Below are 24,166 nucleotides of genomic sequence, written 5' to 3' on the forward strand. Positions count from 1 at the left end.
TGTGCGTGTGCCCGTCTTCCCCCACAGCGTATATTGCTTTCCCATCTAAAAAGGGACTGTACAGCAGTTTAGATAGCTTTGTGTATTCCTTTTCTGCTATGGCAGTTCATAAATAAAACACAAGCAGACCCCTCAGGAGGAGAAAGGTGATTGATTGGTGACTAACGTGTGTTTGTCGTCTGGTCCCTGTTTTTGTCCAAGACTAATACATCGTGACAGTTCAGAACAAATACATGAACCGTCACACCTCTAATGAAAAGATTATCAGAAAAAAAAACAACTTACCTGTTGTAGATAACTTTTGGAACAACCTACTGTAATTTTTGCAAGTATGTAGTTTAATACTGACCAGAGTATCGAGCTAACTAGTCCAAGTTGAGCGAAAACCAAAGTGGATTGCTGCCAACATAAAACAACTCTATTAGTGGTTCAATATGTATGCCATTTTATAAACCTTCAAATAGCTGTCAGTCTATCGTTACATGGTTTTTTCAGGCAGAAATTTGATGATATTCCAGCCTGAAGTGCTTCCAGCAGCAATGAAAGAGTTACAGCTAGCTGCTGCCGCCGCTGTTTGCTCTTGCAGATACCCACATAATTCAATGTAAATAATGATGTAATGCTAAACTGATGGTGATGCAAAGGTACATAAAACAGTGTTTGCAAGAATTGCTACGTTTGAGAGACTGGAGTTTTAAGATGGCAGCAGTTCACTTTGGTCTTGGCCTCACTCAACCTAGCTATTAGTTTGTCAGTCTGGTCAAAAATAAACCTTTTTTTCCAAACTGAGACCATTCAAAGATCTATCTACAACAGGTAAGATTCTAATTGATTAAAACCTTTCCTCAGAACTCCACTTCCAAGGATCTGAACTATTCATTTATTGTCAGTCTATCCTCAATCACTTCATGCAGAGACTTAACTGCTGTGTTTCTAGATATTTGCATTTTATTTTACAGTTTTAAATAAATGAGCAGACAAAGCAATTAACTATTTTTACTGTCATGTGGGCGAGTTTGCTGTGTTGTTCTGCCTGAAGGACAGAGAACAGCAGCCATTCAGATGTGGATTCCATCCTTGTCACTTGCACACACAGATGTCTGTGGATTCTTTCAATTTCCTAACTGGATTGTAAATTTCAAAAACTACAATCGCCAAATTCTGATGAATTTTACCTCAAGGCAAAAAATGCAGAAATCTCTTCTTTGTATATTCATTTGTGACTACATCTCGTGTTTGAGGGCCTATTTTTCTGCGAAGTCACTGTCCTTCAGCTGTATTTTCCTAGTTTCTTCATTCGCCCTGCAGCCTTTCGGATGGATGTGTGAAGGCTGCTTCCATTAACATGCAGGACAAAAAAGTCTGTTATGACTTTTTTTAGTGCCATCATCGTTTTCTGCTTTCTGTCTGTTTGGTCAGAGCTTTATCCTATTAGTGCAGAAAGCAAAGAGAAAAACTTTCACATGAAATCCAGAATTTTAGCAGTTTTAGTCGGTGAAGTAAAGCTTTGGGCACTTATATTTGTAATTATAAATCAACACACAATTAGTAAGGTTTCATTTTGGCAGTTTTGTAAACCTTTTGCCTTTTCTGAAGGCCATGTTTTCTGCAGCAGACCTCCATTTGTTTCTGCCCACTACTTTTGCAGTACGTTTGATCAAATGTTACACTTTCTTCTGCTTCCATTTTCTTCAGGGCGCAGTTTTCCAAGCTTCCAGAGCCTCGATAAAATCCTTCCTGGCATTCACAAACTGGAACTGCATGAAGAAATCTGGCTGTGGTGGCGGGCCGAGAAGCTCAGGTCAACACTCTGTGACCCATGTCAGATTATAGCTAAACTAATAAACCTAATAAAATCCCACTTACAGTACACACAGCCTCTGCATTCATGACAGACATGAGCACAGTCTGGTCTTCAAAAAAAAAAAAAAAACACCTTTTCACAAACAGCAGTGCAGGTGCTAACCTTTTATGAGATCTTCCACACTGAGCAATTCAATAAGCAAAAAAAAAAAAACTTTCCAAACAATGGGAACAATTGACAGAGCTGTATGCATTGTGTATTTCACTGAACAAACAAATAGGTTGGAACACAATTTCTTAGTACATTTATGTCAGTGGGGTACGGTTATATATTTATAAATATACTTGTGTCTGTACCTGCGTCTGTTGTAGGGCAGGGCCATGGTGCTCGTCTGATGCAGATAAAAGTCAGTTGGCAGCTCCCAAAGATGCGGCTTGTTCTCCGCCGGCTGGTAAACTTGGAGGAATAAGTTGATGGCATCTTGTCTGTCTGCGTCTGGAGGAGTCAAACACACATTAATAACATCATGCACGTGATAATAAAACAATAAGACAGTTAGTCAGAAACCTCACAATGTAGGTAGATGAAAAACTGAATATAGATTTACACCAGTGAGGGTTGCATGCAGATTTAGTTGAATTTTTTTAAAGCTACAATACTCGTTCTATAAACTGACTGTGAAGTTGTTTTTTTATACATGTACAGTATAGAGCGCTCACAGGGGGAAAACAACATCTTGACATTTATTAAAGCAAAATAGAGCACATGACTCATCATTGTTTCTCCTTTTACTGTTTGAGGGGAGTGTGTGTGTGAGGAGGGCTGGATGTGGTGTGTGGGCGGCTCAAGTCAACCTTAAAGACTGCACTGATTAAAAAAATAAATAAAAATCTTAATGGCATTCAAACTGTGATCATCTTTAACAACAAAACCTGAAATTCCTCTCAAGGAATTAATAATCCTCCAAATACTAACTTCTATTCTTTTTTTTTTTTTAAAGAAACAATGTAATTTAGAAGTTTTTAATCATAAAAGATTCAGGTGATGTTTTGAAGATTCAGATCTAAAATCCCAACCCAAAAGATTTAAAGCTGACTTTGCCATTAATTTTTTTAACCACATAAAAGATAATCTTTTGCATATGTTAATGTAAGTAGAAAGCCTAATTCTTATTTGAGGTGGAATTTAACACAAAATACACCCCATTTTTTGGCAGCCACCTTCTCACAGCTGCATCAGCAACTTCCTCAGTTCCAAAGAGGACAGCTTTGCTGAATCTAAAATGACTTCCTGTACAAACAAGCGACAGCACTGATGAAGACTGGGGGTTTTGAAAGTTCTCAGAGGTTATTTATAATTAAAACTGGTTTGTTTGTTTGCTTTTTGTTTTTTTACTAAGAGGATTTATTAATTATAGATGTCAGAGAAAAAAGTTAAGTTTTTGTTTTCGATTACAACACAGTAAAATACATTTGTATTTAATCGAGTGCTCACTGGTTAACACACACAGCAATCTTTGTTTTAATAAAGAGCTGCACGTTATCAAGAAAACAGGACAAAAAAATGCAACTAAGTTTCTGAGCTGTGATAAAGAAACCGACCACAATTTTCTCACTCCTCGCTGCTTCTGTCTTCACAACAAGCCTCCACATGCAGACTTTTATGTCCAAGCAGTCCTTATTTCTTTGACTTACAATTAAAAAAAAAAACAATCATGATTTTTGCCTTAAGCCAAGTAATTCTGTCATCGAGGGAACTGCCAAACTGCCCGACCACACTGACAAACTGTGTGGCCCGGTGGCACAAAAGAACGACCAAACAGAATCCTCGGTTGTTTTCACAACGCCACAACAGACTGTGTGACAAAGAAACAGAGCAGTTGGTGTACTTGAAGATAACATTTTACAGTTAGGCATCTGCGGTGTGTTGCTACTCAGCAGCAGGAACACCTTAGGATCAAGACGTTTGCTTCACCATCAAAAACCTGAAAACAACAGGCCTGCAACTACAAGTGAAGAACCATTTCAATAATTAAAAAACTGGATTCCATATAAAATTGGTCATGTGACTTTCAATTTATAATATAATAAATTCATGAAATAAGTGAAACCTAAAAATCCAAGGTTAATTGTAATAAATTAGTGTTCAAATTTAATTTTAATTTAATTTTTACTCTTAATCAAGAGTTTGGTAGAAATAAATTATTTTAAGCATGAATGATGTCAACCTCAACCTTCATTCTGCTGCAAATACAGCTAACTAATCTACTAATCAAAACTCAATCAACACTTCAAGCTGAAAGTTAAAAAGTTTAACAGTCATTCCCGCAGCAAAGGAAATCCATACAAAGATAAGTTACTTCAATAATAAAATCTTGGTAAAACTGGCTCGCTATATGTCCTAATTGCATCAACAGGAAATGCACTTGTGAAATCTGTTCGGCTGGAAGAGTGCCCTAAAATAATCCCCGTGAATTGTGACTGTTTAACCAGTGGCACGTGTTTTGCATGTTGCCCACTGTGGTGTCGTTTAATCCATTGTCCAACTGCGAAGCCACGTGCCGCTGCTCCGGCACTGATGTTGGATAATTAGAAGCTAATTTGAGGCCCATTAAAGCATGCCACAAAGCTTTTTCTCTGGGTAATTTTCAGCCTGAGATTCATTCTGTAAACTACTGACGAGTTAAAGATGATCTGTTAACATTACATACAGTCCACGTGCGACAGAAGGTGCTTACGTAAAAGAAACGCCTCCTGAAACATGGCTAATGCACAGGTTGAAAACATTTTTTTTTCTTAGCAGGACAAGAAGTCATATGGAAACGGAAATGTGCCTAATCTAAAAAAGTTTATAGATTAAGCAACTTGTTGGCTGCATTTGTGTCTCAGACGGATCTATGAGTCAGTGAATGGTTGTCAGGGTTTCTGGAAATGATGTGTACAGTTTTAAAAAGACATTATTTTTTTACTTTCTCATTAATATAGCCAAATATAAATCTGTCATTAAAAAAAAAACCTGCAAAATGATTTAAGGCATCAATATTAAAAAAGTGAGCTAATTGTTTGCTGCCAAGTTTTTATGCAAGTCTGAATAACAGTAAGTGGCCATCCTAATTGCCTGTCAATTACACCAAGAGACATTACTGGTATGAGTGAGATTTCTGAGAAAATTGTCTGATATAAAATTACTGTTATACCCTGACTAAAACAAACTTTTCAAAAACTCTTAAAATAACCAGGAGCTGAACAGAATGTGCAACCATCAGCTCAAAATAGACAAACAAAAGGTGGTTTTATTCTGAGAACTTTGCAGAACAGGGTAAGGCGCCCCATCGCCGTCCCGCTCGCTGCGACCACATTAAAACCGTTTTAACTCGGGCGTAGCAGGGAAGACGGCTTTGTGACGACAACCTGGTGCCTCAGATACACACTCAAACATGCTGGAGTTTGTGTGTCCACCAACCATTTGAAGACAATCACTCTGCTGCCTTCATTTGTTTTGTTTTTTTTCGTTATGATTTTTGAAGCAGAGCTACTCAGTTTGAGATGAACATGGAAGCAGTTGTACTGAAACTGCTTTTGAAAGAGCTTAAAATCTCTGAACTCTGAGGATATTACCATGCACAGTGTGATTTTTCCCCCCCTCTTCATGAGTAAATGTAATGCCAGAGCTTCTCTCTGACGATCTGACAGAATCGAACCTCATTCAAACTGCAACTGGAAAAAAAAGGTACTTCCCGAACATATTTCCAGTCACCCAACAACCAGCGTCAAACCTGAGCTCAGTTTGTAGCTTAAACATTTCTTGTTCCCCTGCTCTGGGCTTTACCCCCCCCAGAACACACACAGCAAATACTGCTTACTATGTGCAGGGGGTCTGTTGTTTTTTTTTACCGTTTTTATTTCTTGTAGTAAAAAAACTTCTAGAAATCAGTTTTTTAAGTAATCTGTGTTTGGGTAGCACGGCCCTTTAAGTGCAAAAACTTGGCTTCTTTGATAGTTAAATAAGTTTTTTTTTTTTAATTAGAAAATTAAGGGTGAATTAAATGTAAAAAAAGGAAAGAAAAAAAAAGAGAAAACTGGGGAAGAGGGTCTTGAAGCGTGACAAATATTTTTAGAAATAAAGAGCAGCACCGGGACTTAATTAGGCCTAATTAAGAAACATTACTGTAACAACAAAAGGCTGAAGACATGTGAGTAGTTTAGGCAAGTAAAAAAGAAAAAGAAAGTCGTGAAAATTCTAGTCACGTCAACAAATTTTCATGAAAAGACACGCTCCCATTAGAAACCAGTTAAAATTTAGAGAAAAGGTATTTTGAGATGCTTTTCTCTCTTTTATGTGGTTTTCTTCAGTCAATTCACAAACACACAGAGCAACAGTAATCTTGCTCAGCCATTTTAAATCAATGAACCTGATGAGCCTAAAGTAGGTCAGAGATTTTTGAGTCTAGTTCAGAAAATAATGACTGCTTGTGTGCTCTAACGTCTGTTTGTGTTTTGGCTACATTAGCCAAATCTCTGCCACTTGGCATGTTAAAACAAACAGTCCATCTGAAACGAGTCATAATTCATTTTTTTAATGTAATGTAGATACAATGTTAAAAGCAAAGACATAAGAAGACAGCTTATTTAAGTAGGTCAAGTAGATTTATTTTCTTTTTTTTTGTTGCAGATAAATTACATAATATGTCTTCCAATTTCTGCCTTACTCACTAGTGTGTTGTGAAAATGTCTTTGTGAACTCATGCATGTTTTCTTATGGGGACACAGTCACCTAACGACAAACTAGGGTGTCATTTATGTTACAAGTCTGAGTTGCATGCTTTGCCACGTCATTTGTGTCAATTATTCAATAGCAATTACATCCTGGCTCGCAAATTGGTTGTAATTTCTCCAGGCAACAGCATTATAAATAAGGCTCTCAAAAAACAAGCTTTTCTAGTTGTCAACAATACAGTCCAGCCTTTCTATAAAAGCCTTATCAAATGGCGATTCAAATGGATTTGAATGGATTTGCCAACTTTAAACATTTGCATGACCTAGTTTAATGTTTTTGTTACAAAAAATGTGTTTATTAATTAGGATTTACAGTTATTTTCAGAATGTAGAATAAGACATCAAATTGCTTTCCCATAAACCTTTTTTTACCCCAGTTACTCCAGTTCTGTTAGAATAACTATTGATTCTAAACTGACCTTAGCAGCGAGTGTGTGCATGCATGACTGTTTCCAGTTTATGGCAGGCTTGAGCCTTTGTGGTTCCTGGATTGTTTCTGAACATGCTAAGCAATTTCCTTTCATCTGTGAATGACAGATGAGTATTGATCAATCCAATGAGTGCTGTCAAGCAAACCCATTTTATGCTGGCAAAGAGAGACCACCAGCTGCAGTCTATCATGATCACTGATGAGACTAGGCCTTGGTCTTGTCGAGTTAAAATACATTCTGGATACTTCAGCACCACTTCTTAAAAAACATTAGGTGAATGTGCATATAATGGAGCTTGGATGTATAATTTTGATTTTATGTGAATTAGTGAAAATCCACAACTAGCTCAAACTTGTTCCCCTGATTGTTGTTTTAAAAAAATCATTAAAGTTCTATGTTGTATAGTTGTTCATCTGGGAAAACCAACAGAACAAATAAATTATTAAAAATCCAAAATGAATATGACTTTAATGCTCATGGTGAGTACTTTTCTTTTCCTTTAAAATAATAAATAAAAGGTAAAGCTGTGTAAATGTCAACATAAACTTTGATTCAGCACAACCTGGAGATGTTTTCAAAGGCAAATAATTAGAGTTTGTGTATGTTTATGCCTATACAGATTATTGTCTGAATGCAGCGTGCAATATTACGTCTCTACGGCAGCCTTCAGTTTCACAGTTTTTAAATGGATAAACCTCAGGGCAGTCTCTGTTAAATCTGATTGATAGTAATTCCCCACAAACGATAATGAACCTGCACACGCTTGTGTAAAACTTACCTGAGAACGCGTTGCTGTAGTAGCGAGACAACGTCTGCATGATGTCTTTGGAGTGCTGAGTCCACGGGGCGATCTTGCGGTAAGTCTTCACCCTGTGGACCAGCTGAGAGCCGCCGTACTGAAGGGATAAAGTGTCTCCGTGGTCCTCGTAGAGCTCCTCAAACAACCTGAACCACACACCAAACAAACAATGACACACACGACACCACAGGAACTATGAAATAAATGGAGCTATAGAGGAAGTGTCTTTGCATTTTGGTGATAAAAACACAAGACATGATTGTTTTTAAAACTAAAATAAGACATGGCACGCTTGTTGGTAGCAAACTAGTTGAGCTTTACCTCACACAGTCGGTATCAAACTGCAGCTTGGGCTTGTCAATCATTCCCAGAGCATAAAGCTGGTAGGCCAGCGCACATTTGCCCACCATAAATTGGGCTGTATTGGTCCGGTCCAAACAATCCACACAGTTGGTCCGCAACACACCAGTCTATAAGCACAAAGACTGAATTAACCTAGAAAATGTTTGTGTTCTCAAGAAAAGCTAAGCACGAGCTACTTCAGAGTGAAATTACTTGAACTACAAATGTATCAAAAGAAAATAGATTTCATAAAGCCACTTGAAGTGAAGGAGACCATACCCATCACCACACATTATACATATAGTTTGAAACATTTCAAACATTTTACAAGGTTTCACCATTAGAAAACCTGACACACAAAGTTTTGCCCAATAATATGTAATGCGACTTACTTGCAGTCGTCCTTTAATTGTAACGCATCCACCAACATCTCTCCACCTGAGAACATTACATTAAACTTAGGGTTAATAAACTATGACAAAAAGACAACTGTAAACAACAATTCTTCTTATCTGTAGACACAGTTCTGAATTGATTCTCCGCTGCATTCAAGGGGAATTAATAATTATATTCATGAACACTGATAATTACTAACTTGAGGTTAAACACAACTGAACGTAAATATGTAAACTCAAAACTGCTTACGTAAAGAAAATTATGACATATGTTGCTGTCCAAAAAAAAGCATCATTTAAATTGATTTCTTGTTTATTTAAAGATTTTTAAAATACATTATCTTATCTCAAATCTTTAAAGTGTTCTGTATAGTGGCATAGAAGGGGAATAACTTGTAAATTACAACCATTAGAACATAATAATAAAGTTTCTGCACATGGTATAAATAATGAAAAACATCCAACAATGTAATTAAACCACTTAATTCAATTTTTAGTCTTCATTTTGTTCATTATTTTAAAAAGCTAAGCATTTCCAAATTGATCAGGGAGTCTTGTGGGGAACTGTTGACAGAATCAACCTATTTTTTTGTTTTTGTTTTGCTGCTTTGGGTCTTTATGCTACACTAAGCTAAATAAACCACTGCTTATGGCACCCTAATATTTGATATTTTGAGTACACATGGGAATATATCTCTTTATTTAGCTATGAACTATGTAACAATAGGTCAGATTTAAAATTTTTACTTTACAAAGTCTAAAAAGAGTGAGATTTGGTTACTTCCCCCTCTTCAACTCTAACACACAATAAGAGTCACTCAGTAAAGAAAGACTTCCTCTAATTGTGCATAAAAAGCTTCAAAGACAACTGATATTAAGAGGTGTATATCTTGTCATTGCATGAACTCCATGAGCTCATTTAGACACAGCAAATCTTTGTCCAGTATTTTAAATCGTCTTCATCACTCATGAGACACTTTTCCATGACCTGAAGGCTTCAGGTGCCGGATTATTACACCATTTGTTCTTCCACATCAATGCTTCCGAAGGCCGAGTCTGTGTCTGCATGGGAGCAGTGGCTGTGTGCGTGAACGTGCATAACAAAGTGAGTGAAAATAGAATTGTGTAATGCAAAAAGAAAGGGTTATAAATACTGTCCGGAGTAAGGCTGTCGGGTTATGTAACAGAATTGTAATAGAGGGTGAAAGTGATTAAAGTATGCAGACAATGGAGGAGTTGGTCTCTAAGCGCACAGGCGGCAATCGACTTGGCTCGTTAGCAGAATTTTCCCTGCGATAAAGCTGCCATCAGGCATAATTTCCATTAGGAATTGATATCTGGAGTGTTTCGAAATCAGGCAGTGTTGATAAGGGTGATTCAACATATGCGGGAAAGGAAAAGGAGGACGTAAAGAAAAGATGGAGATGTAGTTTAACACATGGCTCCTTTTTCTTGCACGTTTTTGCACCAGGAGACATTCTCTTATACTTTCTAGTTTTACTTTACTGTGTAACTAAACACTTTACAGATGAACTTTTACAGATTTCTTCACGAGGAAGCATATATATTTAGTTTGTACATAAAAGTCTACATAAAAGTTGGCTGAAAATTACATCTAGAGCAACAATGTCTGTTTTGCCTTCCTCTTTTTTAAATAAGGAAAACCAATAGTAGCACAGGGTTTTTAAAAAAAGGCTCACCTGTCGTCTGGTCTGAGGGTGTGACAGTAGAAGTCAGAGCGATTAATGAAGAAACCGGTTCGCTTCACCACATTCTCTGCAATCATACTCAGGCGGTCCAAAACATTGAACAGTTTACTGAAAGACAAAAGACAATAGGAAAACTCTACAAATACATCCTCAAATATGTGCAATAGTGTGGCTTTAAATATACTGATGATACATCTGTACTACAGCACATACTTTTATTTAACAGTAAATTTAAAATTAGTCTTTCAACCAAGAGTTTTGCACAAAAGTGAACATGCAACATGCCTGCAGTTCTGAACAGAGTTCAGACTTTTTAACAGGTTTTTTTTTTTTTTAAGTTGACAGCAAATATCAAAAAATCACACATGAATCCCAGTGTTTATAGGGGAACCACCCTAGTAACTGTAAGAGTTTTCTGCAATACAATCAACTCTGATTCAAAAGACTTAAAGTAAAAGTCTAAAAAGCTATGGTTTGGTAGAAAAGATGAAAAACAGCAGAAAAGCTCTGTGTCTAAGCTCACGTTTTTAAGTATGCTCACACACGCAGCCACGCAACAAAAGATTAATCTGTCAAACCTATTAGTACCTCCATTTAGTGTGTTTTTCTTTACATTAAAAGAAGACAACTTCTGCTTTAACCTTAAACCTGAAATATCAACAGTGCATCTTTTAACAAGCTGATTTATTTAACACTGAATTGGCTTGAAAGTAGACAAGCTTATCCTTTTAGCTGAGGTATTCAACATTTCCAAGGCTGGAAACGTAGAGGTTAAGCACTTCTTCTGATGAGAACACATCAACACGGGTGAAATGCCACTTAATATTCTCAAAAGGTGATGATTTAAAACTCGTCTGTAAAGACAGCGCCACCAGTGTCATCAGACGTTTAGACCTAATGGAAACTGTTGTCTCTCCTTATTTTACACCCTTATCTTTAAGGGTAATTTAGGGTCAAAACGTTGCCTTATTAGCTCCAACCTCTTGGTGTAGCGGGCCATGTCCCAGGCGATGTAGTCAATGCGGTGGTCTGGAGGTAGGAACTGATTGAGGTTTATCACAGCAGGGTACAGCTCTTCACTCAGAATCTTCTCATGTTTCCTCTTTTCACGTTTCTGTACAACAACAAAAAGATGTGCAGCAAGTCATATGAATGACTACCACCAATAAGCTGATAAAAGATTATATTTAGGTGCTTTAATACATTTAATATACTTCAAGATGCATGAATAGATTCCGTGATGATGGGGACAGATAAAGGGATGGATGTTTTTTGGCTCTTTTTGATATATTTACCAGGAACTATTCATGTCCTCACCACAGTGACCTGAAAGGAGTGAAGTCTGTTTTTATGCAATGGGCAGCACATAAACCAAAGATAGCTGCTGCAACAAGGTGATTTATTTATTTAAATTTAAAAGAAATTATCCCCTCACTGGTTATCAGTCGTGTGCTACAACATCAGGAATCTGAAAAGCAGGACTTAAACAGGACTTTTTGACCAAAAAAAAACGAAAAGTTTCTTAAAGCACAGTGAAAAAAATGGATGATGTATGTTTGGTTTTGGTTTGCTAGCTTTAAAATCATTGTCCAAACAGAGTCATTTACCTTTACAGGCTGAGATGCTACTTTTAGAAAGGTGCTGAGCAAGCACAAAGTAGGTCAAGAATCCAATAATGTAGGGCAATTTTTTTTTTTTAACAGGAACAAGTAGCGTGTCTGTTCAGTTGTTCAAACTTCTTTTGGTGGCAATTGTGCAAGCAAAAGTGGAGCCACTTGCATCAAGTGTTGAGCTTCTGCACTAAAATTATTTATGTTAAGAAAAATGCATGAACTCAGAGTTTTAATAAAGAGTCATATGTTGGTTTTTATTTATTTGTGCACAAGTTTCAAGCTGTAGGCACAGAGACAAGTGCACGGGATTCCAGTCGAAACTAATAACCTCCACCAAGGAGGTTGTGTTTTCGGTTGGTTGGTTGGTTTGTCTGTTCGCAAGATTACTTAAAAACTAACGAACAGATTTGGGGTTGTCACAAAAAACAATAACAAATTTTGGTGGTTAACAAACCAAAAATATATAAAGGTGTGCAAATCATGCATGACTGAAATAAGTAAGTACATAGAGGAAAAGCCAGTAATAAATAAGTCGAGCGCTATGAAGCTGTAAGTAAGCAAAAAAATGTACTGTATATGTAAGTTGTTTCCAACTTCTTAGTCAAGCCCGTATTTCCCAGTATTTCCTAAAGACACACCTCATAAGGAATCATTTCACTTAGACCTTCTTGTCGTCACACGGTCTCCATTAAGTTCTCCGTGTACTCCTACACTGAGCCTTCGTGAGCCATCACCCTGGGTGATAATCGGCATGGATGCATCATTAAGCAGCTCACATCTCCACTTGCGCATCCAGCAGTGGCAAAGAAACATGGAAACCAGCCAAAAAAGCGGAGCATTTCCTAACACTCACTCTGCAGAACACACACACACACACACACACACTCAATCACACAATCTAAGCAGAGATGAGATACTTCACATGAACATGCACTCTCAAAAGTGCAAATTAAAATGTCCACAGGTTTCAACTTGCAAACAGTAACAGTCATGTTCAGAGGTGGATGGAGGGGCAGTCAAAGCAGGTGCACATGAAGGCACAGGAGGAGGCTGGTTAAAAAGTTATCTAATCATAATGAAACAAAGGTTAATATGTTTTGTTGTTTTGACACAGAAAAGCTTGTTTTCTCGTGATAAATTTAAACTCTTTCAAATTCACAATAAAGCCAAAGCAGTACTTGTTCACCAACAATGAAAACGGCCATGCTGGTAACTGAGCCAATCTGAAAATGAACACCTATCATCGATCAACACATCACTGTTATAGATCATCTTCATGTGTCATGACAGCGATACTAAATGATGACACTATATGGCACACGAAAAACACTTTTTTTGTACCATGTTAATCACTTTATCTTGAAAAAACAAGCTTTGTTTTCTGAAGAGAAAAGTAGCTGATGATTATCTTGAAATAACAAAATAATCAACTCATGATTAGGAGAATTAAAATTAATAACACTATGTAAGGCTGTACTCTGCTGCTATTAAAAAGCACTGATTAAGTATTCCTATCATTCTTTTTCTTGCTTATTTCTATTTTTTGCCTTTGCTGGCATCATTCAGAACACTTTTGAAAAATAAAAATACCTTTGTGGAGAGTGTAAAAGTCCAACATTTATTATGACTGTCATCCAAATGACTGGCTGTAAAAGTCCTTCACATGCTTGGCCATGTGCATGTGAGACTTGTCTTTTATTACTCACTTGAAAACATGCAGCAACCTATAATAAAATCAGACACATATTTCAGACTTGACAGAGTACCTGCTGTTCCCAGTACTCCCTCTGGGAGAGGTGGGCAGACAAGGTTTCATGAGTAATTTCCAAATCCTTCCTCTTTCAGTCTGTTTGGGATAGAGTGGACAGTGACAGGAGAGGGTGGGCTTCTCCCTTATTCCCTAAGGTCCGCAAATTTCACATGGCTGCAGCTTGTGAGGACTTCTGAGGCCTGCGATTGGTCCCTTACCTCACGGCTCCCCGTGTGAGTGGCAACGTGAGCTTGAAATCCAAGCTACAAATTATATGGTCATGTGCTCAACAGAAGAAGCCCAATGTGATGCACACCAGGATGAGAATGGGGAGAGAGAAAAACGCTCATAATGACTCATGCAGCCTTTTGTTAACTCTCCTTGAAGGTGGTAAAGGTTGTAGAACTAATTCATATCATACTTCACATTTACATCCAATCACTTTTTCTATTTATTTTTCTAATAAAAAGCAGTTTGACGGCTGCTGGTGGTATTACTGCAATACAATGAGAGGAGAAAACTGAAAATGAAAGCCAGGTTTGGCTTTTTTTTTTGAGTGCAGAGGTATGCTACATTACCTTCGATCACTGTTTGTTTCAGGGAGAAATGCAGAGACACATCAATATTCGAGATAGGATTTCAGCAGCTGGTAATCACAAACCACTGAGAAAATCTCATGACCAGAAAGACTTAGAAACAGAACAGAAAGTGCTCTGCAGATTACACATCCCAACATGGACTACTACACCTTCTGAGTGATGCTACAAGCAGGGTAAATTTAATCTAAAGATAAATGCTTAAATAATGCATACAAATGCAAGAAGATATCCAGTAAGAGCTGCAAAAAAGAGTGTTTTATCACTGTGCCTAATTCTTTTTTTAACTTGTGTTGTACATTGTTCTACACAAAAGTAAGAATAAGTTGCATAGTAGAGGGCAGACCATCCAGAACAGAATATCTGTGTAGCTCCATGCAAGACATGGAAATGTTTTTTTTAATTATTATTATTATTATTGCTGCTTTAAATAACTTAACGTTTCACTTAGCACAGTGGTGAATTGTAAAAGCTGTCCTCCATGTAAGATTTCTAGATGTGGCATCTCTTTGCTGTTCAATTATTTCACTGCATTACTCAATATTTTTGACAATTTCAGGGTGATCAGAACTGTGTTTTCAAGTACTGTATATGAATCATCTTGAATTTTGGTGGCTTTTGTCTCTCTTTTTAAAGTGTGTTGTGTAGCTTTTTAAGCACCACATTAAAGAGAGCCAATCTCTTTAATCAAAGACAAATTAGTCAATTTAACTGAACCACAGAAGGCCAGCAAAACAGCCATTTTTTTACTATCGGAAACAAAGAAACCATTTTTTATGAAGGTTTTGATAGTTGAGTTGTTTTTAGATGTCAAAGAAAATGATCATTACATGGCACTGCTCTGAGAAGCAGCTAGCTCAGTTCTCCTGACACAGATCTTTCCCGTTTGTCTAAACTTAAAGTGTGCCGACACCGCTATCTGCTGCAGGTAAGACGCTGACTACAAAGGCAAAAAAACATGGGTTTTTTTGTGTATATGGGTGTCAGAATCATGCTTAAAAAGAAAAAGGTTAAGCTTTACAATTCAGGTTGGATTTCTTTGGCAAACAGTGCATTTATTTATAATATTTAGTGAAAGTGTTTTGCAAGTTCACTGTGAGGTGAACCTCAGCACTCTAGGGTCATGACGATAAAATGTGTCATTGAGGGAGCTGAGAGTAGTTTTTTAAAATACATGTTACCTTCACCAGGTTGAGGATGATAATGGGTGAGCCAAACCGCTGCAGCATCTGATCAAAATGGAGGGCAGCTACAGTTGCGTATGGGTCTGCTTGGTCCACTGTGGGGAGAGAGAGAAAGGGAAAAAAAAAATGTCTGACTATGTTTCAATGCTAAGGATTTATAACATGTTAAACATTTACTATGCAAAAGATTTGAGCTTGTCAGATGCACTGAATTCTTATTCATCACACAGTAGCAGCATTTAAACTCCTAGTTAAGTCAAAACGTGTCTTAAAGAACCACCTTTAGCAACAAATAGATAATGAGCTCGGTAAAAGAAGATATGAAACCTATCCAGTCTGAAATGACAACCTTAATCTTCCTCATCAAGATCATCTTACGTTTAAAATGACGCAGTTAGAGCAGTTTTTGTCAGAGTATGTGTTGTGTGATGTGTCACGTGATTATGCATTTGGTTGGAGCATTTGTTGTGAATGACTCTCAACTACTACCACACCAAACTTCAGCTCAACAGCTGTAAAACTGGCAGAGGTTTAGACATTTTTGTGTCAGAAATCCTCAATTGGGTTGAGTCCAAAGCTTAATCAGTTGTAGATGCCAATCTAATGATTACTTTCTGAAAGTTTCACTGAAATTCATCCACTGGTTCATGAGATACTTTACTAACAAACACAGTTGGTTCTAACAGTTAGGGGCAAAGTTTTAAACACAGATCTTGTGCAATCAGTTAGCGCTCAGAGGATAAGTTGGAGATCAGTCTTGGCTACTATCACACCAAATCTGAGCCCAATATCTATAAAATTGAAAGAGTTATAGCCATTTATATGTTTGCTAAAGTCGCTTTGCTTGAATCAGGTTGAATACAAAAATTAATTAGTTGTAGATGTACATACAATGATTACTTCCTCAAAGTTTCACTAAAATCCGTTCAATGATTCATGAGATATTTTGCTGTTGGTACAGACAAATGAACACACGCACGCAGATGGAGGCACGGGCAAAACCATTACTGCTATTGCTTCACCTTCGGTGGTATGCGATAACCAGAGGCAAACTGTGTCAACCTTTATATATGCAAATACACCAAGTGTAAACTAAACAGGTGGTGGTAGATACAGGCAGCATTGCAGAAATGTCAGATAAGGGCAGTGTTCTGGATCAAAGTTGGAGCGCAACAATAAGGCAAATTAATGATCATAGGGATCTTAGGGACACAGTGTCTATCTCAGGTAAATGTCATCCGGGGATGAATAAAAGGGCAAATCAAAGGAAGAAAAAGATTAAAGGCATTGTACACAAGCAAACATGGCAGTCTACAGTACCCTCAGCCTGAAAACCCAATCACATCCCTCTGACTGTGGTTTTATGCCTTTATTCTGCTCATAATGAGACTGGAGATGAGAACCAAAAAGGGGGTTACCTACTTCTTTTTCAATCTGATCGTAAATGTAACCTTTCCAGACTCAAAAAGGTTATTTCCAGTTCTGGTCAGCCAAATGTAAATCACACAGGAAAAATGTAAATTCTAGCTCATTTTGCCAACTCTTTGTCTTTTTAATAACACAATATGACATGAAACATGATGCTAAATAAAAGCATTAAAAAGTCAAAGAAAAAAAGCCACCGATTTATTTTAAAATAAGTATTATAAAACAGTCTTACATCTTATTGGGGGTTTTGGCATCATGGTGGAAATGTCCTGGGACCAGTACAGCGGGACAGAGCCTCGCACCTGGACGTACGAGGAGTAGCTTCCTGCTGTGAAAGACATAACTGAGGCATCGTGAACGATCTGTTCCGTCTCCACCTCATTCGCCACATCCCCCTGAAAAAGAAAAAATCCACAATAAAACCATGATGTTGCTGCAGAAAACCTGGAATTTTCTAAATCAGGGGTGAGAGCGAATCTTTGTTTAAAAAAAAAAATTAGAACAGAAAAGTGAGTGTGATTCATGTTCATCAGGTGATCAAATCAACAAGCACTAACATTTCTACGAGTGCTCACTAAAAAAGGTCAATTTCAAGATTTTCTGATGTTATTTTTAAATTCAATCAGGTTAATGACTGGTGACTATTTCACCCAATTACATGTGAGATATACTTGAAATGACTTATCGCCTCAAAAATGTGGCTTTAAAAAAAAACATTAAACTAGTGGAAGTAGTTTAAAATAAGAGCCAGCTCCTGTAAGACTGAAGTCACGGTTCTCAGCCAGAGCAAGATGGAAAGCTCCCTCAGGGTTAGGGATGAGTTTTGCTTTACGCGGAGAAATTCACGTATCTAGGAGTCTTGTTCACAAGTGATGGCAAGATGGAGTGGGAGATGAACTAATGGATCGGGGTTTCATCCGCAGTAATGTGGGTGTTGCTTTGGTTTATTGTAGTGAAGAAGGAGCGGAGCCAAAAGACAAATATCTCAATTTACTCGTTCATCTACATTCCAACCCTTACCTATGGTAATGAGGTATAGGTAATGACCAAAAAAAAAACAAGATCCTGGATACAAGCAGCTGAAATTAGCTTTCTTCATAGTGAGGACAGGCTCAGCCTTAGAGATAAGATGAGGAGCTCTGTCACTCAGGGGAAACTTCATGTTGTTCCTCTGAGCTAAAAGGAGTTAACTGAGATGGTTTGGGCATGTGATTAGGATGCCTACCTATGGAGGCCTGTGTGCCACAGTCTGCTGTGGTGAAGAAGCAGCTGAACTGAAAGGCAAAGCTATCAATTCACTGGTCCATCTTCACTCCAACCCTCATTTAAGATCAGTAGGTATGAATTATGACCAGAAATACAGAAAGATAGACTTGATGAATGGTTGAACATTAAAAATATTTATATATATAAACAATTATTGTTTAACTTTCCACATCTGCCCTTGTAGTCTCTAAAATTAATTATTGTTTTTCTAATTTATTTACACTCCACACAGAATCCCAACTTCCTGGAAACCTGGAACGTACAGCCACTCATTCAGTTTCCAAATGTGTTGATATTACTAAACACGAAAGCCAAAGTTGAACTTACAAATAATGTGGCTTTGACTAACTCGACTAGATTTAAACCCTGGCACAATGTACGATGCCTTTTTACCGTGTCTTGAAAAAACAAAGGTGTCTGTTCAAATTTGGAAGAAAAACACTACTTTAGCTGCAAGCATTAGCAGTAAAATTACAAAACCAAATCCCTTTTTCATCTTAGCCATCCAAAAAGGAGGAGGAAAACTATATTTTCTCCTAAAGTTCCTCCCACCATACGTTCACGCAGACACTCATGCATACTGAAGAAAAAGAGGCCGTGGATCAAATTAACCCCCCGTGATCAACCTGAGTCATCACAATCACCCTGATGGTCCTCAGCTCTCCCTCTACTATCTATTGTCCCTGTTGCCTGAGCAACTGTCGTACCTCACAGTTGGCGCCTCTTTTCAGGAAGCGGGTCCCTGCAAATCTGCTAGAGCGCCTGGCAATGAGGGTGATGTGAACTGGTCGACCGTAGATCAACAGTTCTGGGGTTAGTGGGTAAAGGAGGAATAATATTGATAATAATACAACAGCATTGTGGTAAACTCACACAAAAACACATACAAATACTACACAAACTGAAATAGGAAGAAATTTAACTTGAACTGTGAAATTCTATATCATTTGTATCATCTTGAACTTCCTTTTAGGTAAATGTTCTTTATTTCCTATAAGGTCCTTCCGTTTATCCCATCTGTACTATCTGAGTCTCTCAGGCTCTGACTGCAACAGCAGTAAAGCAAAGAAGTTTCCAGGAATTAAACTCACCCACACACTGTCACAGTGGCAGTCCACAGCCTGATAAAAGGAAAAAAAAAATCTGTGCTGTTCAGTAAAATACTCCTTGGCTTGTCAGCCTGATGCCTTTTACTGTGAATGCATAAACACTGGTCAAACAAAAACATAAAAGCTCCGGTGGGATTATTAATTATTTGAAAATAAATCATCACCAAAAAATTTACATTCTAGGAAAAAGGCAGCATATTTTAAATGGCGTAATGCGATTGTTGCTAATGAGACATGATGGTAAATGACTTGAAACTGAACCTTAAGCCTAAGGCAGAGTTTTCTCCTCATAAATTTGAATATTTACTCTCTGCAGCAGTAAACCATGCATCAGTCTAACAAAGGCCTTTTCAAAAATCCAGGGGAAATTATTCATGTAGACTCAGTTCACTGGTATGAACCTCAAATTAAAAGCTGCAGGAGGACTGAATTTAAAGTTAATAAAGCTTTAAACGAAGCACCAGGTTTGCCTTCATTCAATCCACAAAAACAAACATGCAGAATTAACTAAAGAGAACAGATGGATCGATTACGTTATTATCAGTGTCTTTCAGACAAATTAATTTTGCTGGAGCTCTTAAAGACCTAAAAGCAGTTTTTGGTGAATCCCATTCTCCAGTTAACAGACCTATATGCTCTGATGGAGACTGAACACAGATCAATATGTTAAGATGAGGCTGAAACGAGAAAAGAGCCACAAAAAAGCATAATTTCATCATTGGATGTAAGATTAAAACAAAGACTGAAAAGAAAAGGCTTTTAAATGGCCACAGTTTAACTCATGGCAACGTGTGGTTTGTGCCAAATTTAAAAAAAACAAAACTAGATGTATGAAAAATAGGCAACAGCCATACTTGCTACCAAACACACTTGACCTGTCGGTGCTTGAAGGATACTGGACTGACCGCAAAAGCCATGGATTATGTACATGAGCCAGTCGGGATGAACTATGTCCTTGATTCGCTCCAGGAGCTTCCCGTTCCACACGTACTTGTAATAAGGCTCAGTCTGGAGGCCGTAAACCACTGTGGTGGAAAAAATAACAAGACACACATAAAACCTGCGGATCAATTTACTTAATTGGGATGAGTTAAAACGACCAGTTAGAAAGAAGGAAGTTTAAAGAAGAAAAGTGGTGATGCAAATCATGGAGCATCTTTGAGAAACTCTCGCAGTTCAAGAAAAAAAACACACTTGCAAAAGAACAAACAGATCAAGCTTCAAACACAATATTGTGCAAAAGTCTCTCAACTTATTTTTTTTTACATTTTTTATCCAAAGAGCTTAGGTTTTCTGAAAGTTTATGTATTTATTTAGACAAACTTTGGCTGCTTTTCCATTCATTTTTAGTCCCGCTGTTGGAATGGTTTGTTTTTGGTTTTAATTCCGACTTCTGAATAAAAATGCTCCTAAACTCAAGGGATGAACCCGTCTTGTATCGACATATAAAGACTTAGAAAAGAACCAATTTTAAATTGTTCTTTTAGCATTTTTGCCCAACTGTTTAGATGAATGTACAGAAAAAATACCAAAGATACCAAAGTTTGACGCATAAAATCCTATTTTAGCACCAACAATAGTTTCTGCAAGTTTCAGTCAGTTGAATTTAGGAATTTTTAAGAACTTTAGGACCCACACAAGTTTAAAAAAAATGTTTTTCACACAATCGTACAATCGTGAATCCATCTGAGAATAACACCCCTTTTGAAAGCTGCTGTCTTTCTGTTCACCCTCTTTCCAGCTGGAGTCCTATCCATCTTGTTTTCACCTTGTTAATTGTTTCTGACATAACTTCCTCGTTTGAAGCCACGGATCTGAACCCCAGTTGTCTGAGAATAGATTACTTACTGTTACTTAGAGATTGATACTGTGTTTCATTCTTGTTACTTTTTGCACACAGTCTATTTTGAAAAAAATAAAAGCTAAATTCTTGATAAAATCTTGATAATATAATTATGATGGCAATGCAGCAAACAATTCTTATATAATGGTCAAAGAGATCACTAAAGCTTATTTTCTTAACATATGCTCAGTTGGTGTACATCCGGTTTTAAACCCTTTTGTTTATTTCAGTCGGTTTGTTCGTTTTAGTCCAGCCTCTCTTCCATCCAGCTGTCTTTCGTGCTTTCTCCATTCTGTGCTTTCTTTCATGTAGCCACTGCAACAAGCTGGTTCTCCAACCAAAACCTGAAGTGTCCGTTAAGATATTCTCAACTGAACAGATTCAACAAGAAGAAACTCAAGTCACACCGACGAACCCCTGCTCACCTTGCGTCGGCAAACCTTCATCTTCAAAGATGTCGAAGCTGTCCTGCTTGCTCCGCGCGTGAGCCTCCACCTTGGCAGGGGAAGCTGCTGACGACCACAGTTCATAAGGTCTCTGCAGCGATGTCAGGTTGTACTGCAGCGAGTGGCTCAGGTCGTAGCTGTAGCTGCGGGGCGGAAAAGGCAATGTGACACGAGTACAGGCCGTTCTGCCCCCAAATTCACCTGCAAATTGTTCCCGCTACAGAAATAGTTTGGAGCTATTCCCCCACAAGTACAACAAGCCGTATCAAGTGCTTTTTCATATTAAAAGAAAACTGAGCTATTTTTCTTTGTGAAAGAAAAATAAATGCGCTTTTATCATTTTGATACTGTGCAAAATATCTAATAAAACAACAAAAATATCTACAAATTTCCAATAAAATCTTTTGTGTGTGCTACTTCTACATGAATGTTAAAGGTGATGTAAAGAACAATCTAAACACAAAATTGGCCTCAGCTGAGCTGAGCTATATTCAATACTGGATCACCTATCTTCAGCTTAGAGTCAAGCCAAGAGTTATAAAAATGATAAAAATCCAGCAGTATGTGTCACTTTTTCTGACTGAATGGAATATTTTGTGGGAAAATTCAACAATATTCCATATTTTGAAGTTGATCTCTGTAGTTGGATCTGATACATTATTTACATAAATCTAAAGCAATTTAAGGTGTTTGCAAGTCTATTTGAAACGTGATCAGCTGCCAATTTAACGATTTTAATTACTTCAATTTTTGTCTTACCTGAAGTAGAAGTTGCTTGAAAGGTCCACGTTCTGAAAAATTCGCACATATCTGCAACAAAATAACTCGGTCAGTAATCACACATCTACCAGGTGTAAACTGGAACATGACGAGGACTGTATGAGAACATCAGAACAGAGGCACAGCTGGTTCACATTTATCTAGTCCATATACAGTGCACGCTACTATCATGTAGTGTGATATACAGGACTGTGCAAAAGTAATGAGTCATCCCTTATATTGTTATATTTTGCTTTCAAGCAGCCAGGCTTTGTTGTAGTTCTTTAAACTGGTTGTAATAAGTAGTTTTACAGGCATGGGGGGATATCAGACACAGTAGTTTGTTTTAGTTTACATTTTTAACTTTATTAAGTTATTTAACTCTGACCGCTGAATTATTCAGGCAGAAACGGCTCTTAAACTTCCTAAATGACCCTGTGTTGTACCGACACATAACAGACAACTCTAAACTGTCATTTATTTAGCTGGATCTATGATAAATGCCGAAGATGACACTGTCTGAGTCACAGAACTGCAAAGTTTTTCAACATAAATAAGGTGATTCCCGAAGATTTATTAACTTATAGTTGATGATCGACTAAACGATGATGCATCTTTCAGGTTGTTTGATTTCTGTCTGTCAATAAAGTTTTAGAAAACATCTATCTGCTGTAGATAGTTTTGTTTCTGTCCGCACTCCTCTTCTCTTGTCCCCCACTTGTTCACGTTCCTTATAAAATACCGTACAAGGACTTGACTGAGTAAAAAAGCAGCCAAAGTTGAAAGACAGAACTTTGAAAGGCCTTCAGAAAGTCCGAAAAACCATTGAATAAACACAATTTTAAAAGATTATGCGATTGCTGGCTCCTTGAGAGAAAAATATTATATAAAAAAAAAAAAAGGTGGTTTGAAAAATTGCACTGAAATTGACAAATGTATTCAGACTGGTTGAGTTTCAGTTTCATTCATGACTAGAATAAATAAATGCATAAAAACAACAACCCTGTCTCCATCCTCGGGGGAGAGATTCAATAAATTCTTACATCTACACGTGCCTTGAATGGCAGACAGTTTATTTGTTTTAATTAGTTTAGCAGTTTAGCTCATGGACATTATAAAATCTAATCCACACTTTAATGTGGAGCCTGTGGCACTTTCTCCCCTCGCATGACCCTGCTGAATATTACCTTCTTTGTGTTCCTTATTAACAAGCTCAACAAAGCTTTTTTTATTTTTATTTTTTTGCTCCTGCTTAAAAAAAAAAAGCAGCACTGTGTCTTTCTCTAAGCATCGAGTCTGCTGGTTAAGTCTTGCAAAACCAAAGGACGAGATGGGATGGTAATGGGACGACATGGGGCAAATTATTCATAGATCTGCTCACACTAAAATGGACAGAGGTGTTGAGTTACATCCAAGCTATTTTTAAGCCATGAAATGATTTATTTCTTGGAAAATCTTGATGAAAAGAGATAAGTTGTTAGAAGTTTAATTAAAGCAGAAGGAATGTCTCCCTGTTAATCAATGTAACGCATTAAAATGCAGATGGAGTTTGTTGGAAATAAAGATGAAAGGATTTAGTGTCAAGAAATACCAAAACCCATGCACAGTAATTAGTCGACTGTTGCTCTGCTGTCTCTAAATGACTAAACCATCTCCCTGCGACACTGGTTATGTGAGGACAGCAGAGTTTTAACACCTATAATAGTACTGAAGCAGCTTTAATAACAAGACATTTTTTTATATTGCACAGCACTTGATTACTTCTACATGTTTTAAGATTATTGTTTAAAACTTTGACCACTTTTCAATAGAATAAACACTGAAGAAATCAAAGACAAAAAATTAAGATAATTGCTCCTGTTTTATACAAATTGTGTTTATTTGTACTTTATGATAAATATAACTATTGATGTCATA

At 37.3% G+C, this 24,166-nt stretch overlaps 1 protein-coding gene across 2 annotated transcripts in view; it reads right to left on the reverse strand.

Annotated features, from left to right (window-relative positions):
• The window catches only part of fig4a (FIG4 phosphoinositide 5-phosphatase a), a 54,055-nt gene that overhangs the window by 23,265 nt on the left and 6,624 nt on the right, over positions 1-24,166 (reverse strand). For both annotated transcript variants that reach the window (XM_037981512.1, XM_017423173.3), the window contains exons 6-17: positions 22,250-22,300; positions 21,470-21,633; positions 20,098-20,226; positions 18,800-18,900; positions 17,059-17,221; positions 15,396-15,493; positions 11,236-11,369; positions 10,247-10,363; positions 8,544-8,589; positions 8,131-8,279; positions 7,789-7,955; positions 2,161-2,299 (exon numbers count right to left, since the gene is read on the reverse strand). In XM_037981512.1, the coding sequence (XP_037837440.1) occupies positions 2,161-2,299; positions 7,789-7,955; positions 8,131-8,279; positions 8,544-8,589; positions 10,247-10,363; positions 11,236-11,369; positions 15,396-15,493; positions 17,059-17,221; positions 18,800-18,900; positions 20,098-20,226; positions 21,470-21,633; positions 22,250-22,300 (1,458 nt within the window). The remainder of the gene's footprint in view (positions 1-2,160; positions 2,300-7,788; positions 7,956-8,130; positions 8,280-8,543; positions 8,590-10,246; positions 10,364-11,235; positions 11,370-15,395; positions 15,494-17,058; positions 17,222-18,799; positions 18,901-20,097; positions 20,227-21,469; positions 21,634-22,249; positions 22,301-24,166) is intronic.

The sequence above is a fragment of the Kryptolebias marmoratus genome, linkage group LG19, assembly GCF_001649575.2.
Source record: "Kryptolebias marmoratus isolate JLee-2015 linkage group LG19, ASM164957v2, whole genome shotgun sequence".
In the NCBI taxonomy this organism is placed as follows: Eukaryota; Metazoa; Chordata; class Actinopteri; order Cyprinodontiformes; family Rivulidae; genus Kryptolebias; species Kryptolebias marmoratus.